The sequence below is a fragment of the Heliangelus exortis genome, chromosome 7 (genome assembly GCF_036169615.1).
Source record: "Heliangelus exortis chromosome 7, bHelExo1.hap1, whole genome shotgun sequence".
Taxonomy (NCBI): Eukaryota; Metazoa; Chordata; class Aves; order Apodiformes; family Trochilidae; genus Heliangelus; species Heliangelus exortis.
The window spans coordinates 23,076,230-23,078,346 of record NC_092428.1 but is presented as its reverse complement, the minus strand read 5'-3'; the positions used below and the strand labels follow the sequence as shown (position 1 = coordinate 23,078,346).

General features: G+C 60.4%; 1 protein-coding gene across 1 annotated transcript; it reads left to right on the top strand.

The window, feature by feature from the left end:
• The first annotated feature begins 732 nt into the window (after positions 1–732).
• Positions 733–2,117, top strand: LOC139798094 (retinal homeobox protein Rx-like). Its single transcript, XM_071748179.1, has 2 exons — positions 733–1,038; positions 1,161–2,117. The coding sequence occupies exons 1-2, from the start codon at positions 733–735 to the stop codon at positions 2,085–2,087; spliced, it is 1,233 nt and encodes a 410-aa protein (XP_071604280.1). The 3' UTR covers positions 2,088–2,117.

Sequence of the window (2,117 nt, the reverse complement as noted above, 5' to 3'; positions counted from 1 at the left end):
TGGAGGGAATAAAATAAAAAAAAAGATTAAAAAAAAAAAAAAAAAAAAGCAGCTTGAGGAAAGGAAAAGGTTGTGCTGAACTCTTCAGCAGGAGGCACTCAGCACAGAGACTGCTCCATCTCTGCCAGGTGACCTCAGAGGGCTGGGGGAGGTTTTGTCCTTCACTGGGAACGGTGGTGTTTGATGCAATGTCTGGCAAAGCCACCGGTTTTATTTACTCCAGTGAAGTCTTGGAGAAAAACTTGGAGCGGGGGTGACCAAAGGGGGAAGAAGAAGAACTTGTCACCGAGGGGCAGGCAGAGCTGGGATGGTTTTCCTCTAGAAAAAGGGTGATGTGGAGACCTCCTGGTGTCCAGGGGAGCTCCGGGTTCCCAAGAGAGCCCCAAGGTGTGAAGGGGAAGCCTTCTCCTCAGAGAGCCGCACCGAAGGTGAAAGATAACTTCATTAAATTATCCCCCCGTCCATCTGAATTAATTGGATGGGTTTGTGGCGGCGGCGGGGGCTTCGCTGGGAGACGCTTTGGCTCGGTGGACGGGGCGAGCCCTCATTGTGTGTATTTTGGTGATGGGATGACAATAGAGGTGTGGGAGACGGCTCTGAGTCACCCTCGGCGTCCATGGCCCCATTGGCGGGGCCGGTCGGGGCGGGTGGGGGTCGCTGAGGGCCGGGGCGGAGGGCTCATAAGGCGGGGAGCGACCTGTGCCTCCCCACCGCCCGCAGCCCTCGGCCCGCATGGAGCTCGCCAGCCTCCCGCCGAGCCCCGGCCAGACGGCTGATCCTCCCCGGGGTGCCGGGGCAGGAGAATCGGGGTTCGGCGCTGAGCGCCTTTGCCCCCTCTCCGTTCTCCCCTCAGGCGAAGCGCGGTCGCGGCCCCCGGTGTCCGGCGGCGGGCGGGAGGGCGGGAGGCGCAAGCGAACCACGTTCAGCAAGGCCCAGCTGGAGCTGCTGGTCCGCGCCTTCGAGAAGGAGCCGTACCCCGGCATCGCCCTGCGGGAGCAGCTCTCCAGCCTCACCGACATCCCCGAGTCCAGGATCCAGGTGAGAAAGGCGGGAGGGGCGGTGGCGGCTTCCCCCAGGCCGGGCTGCGGCTTCCCCCGGGCCGGACTGCGGCTTCCCCTGGTGGGGCGGGCGCTGAGTCGGTCTCCTCGTTGGCCTCGTAGGTTTGGTTCCAGAACAGGAGAGCCCGGCAGCTGAACCACAAGAAGAGCGAAGCCTCCGCTTATCCCAAGCCCTCCTGTGGCAAGCAGAAGCCGAGCCGCTGCGGTGGAGGCTGCCAGGAGAGGTCCCGGAGCACGGATGGAGCCCATCACCTCCAGCCCGGCCTGCCCGGAGGAAGCCGGAGTTACTGCGGCCAAGCCCCGGCATGCCCGGAGCAGCCGTACTCGAGGCTCGATGCTCGTTTCAGAGGCTTGGATGCTGGTTGTGGAGCCCCGGGTCAGACCCCGGCTCACTTCGGTTTGGACTGTGCGGGAGAAGGGGTCCCTCTGGGGGTGGGGGGCATGGGGACAGCTCCCCAGCTGCACGCCCAGGAGTATCCCTACCCGAAAAAAACTTTCTCTGAAAGCTACTACTCAGATGCAGATGTTTTCCAGCTGTGTGTAGAAGATCACCAGTACCTGGCAGCTAAGGAGAACGTGTACACGAGGCCTGCCTTCAGCTGCTTCAGTGCCAGCCAGGGCCTGGGTGAGGAGAACTGTCTCTATCTCAAACCAAACGCCTCTCCTTTTGGGAAGGGTTCCACTTTTGGTTATGGTGAAGGGGGGGGATCTAAGTGTGAGCTCGAGCAGATGAGGCACAGCCCCCCTCAGGCTGCAGGTACCCATAGTAGTTCTCCTTTGGTACTCCCAAAACAAGAAGGGGAATACCAAGGGGCACTTGGTGCTCCGGCCCCATCCTATGGGCAGCAGCTGCTGGAGTCAGTAAACAGCTATGATCCTCAGTGGCTGGCTGTGAGAAACGAGATTTTGGGGACTGGGTTAGATTTGCTGTTTGAGAATGAGCAAAATGGGGAGCAAGGTGGGCCAAAAAGCTACCTTTTTGGTTGTTTTGGTGGCCAGAGCTCGACTTGTCACTTGGGTCACACGTGAAATTCTGACGGTGGCCCTGGGTGCCTGATT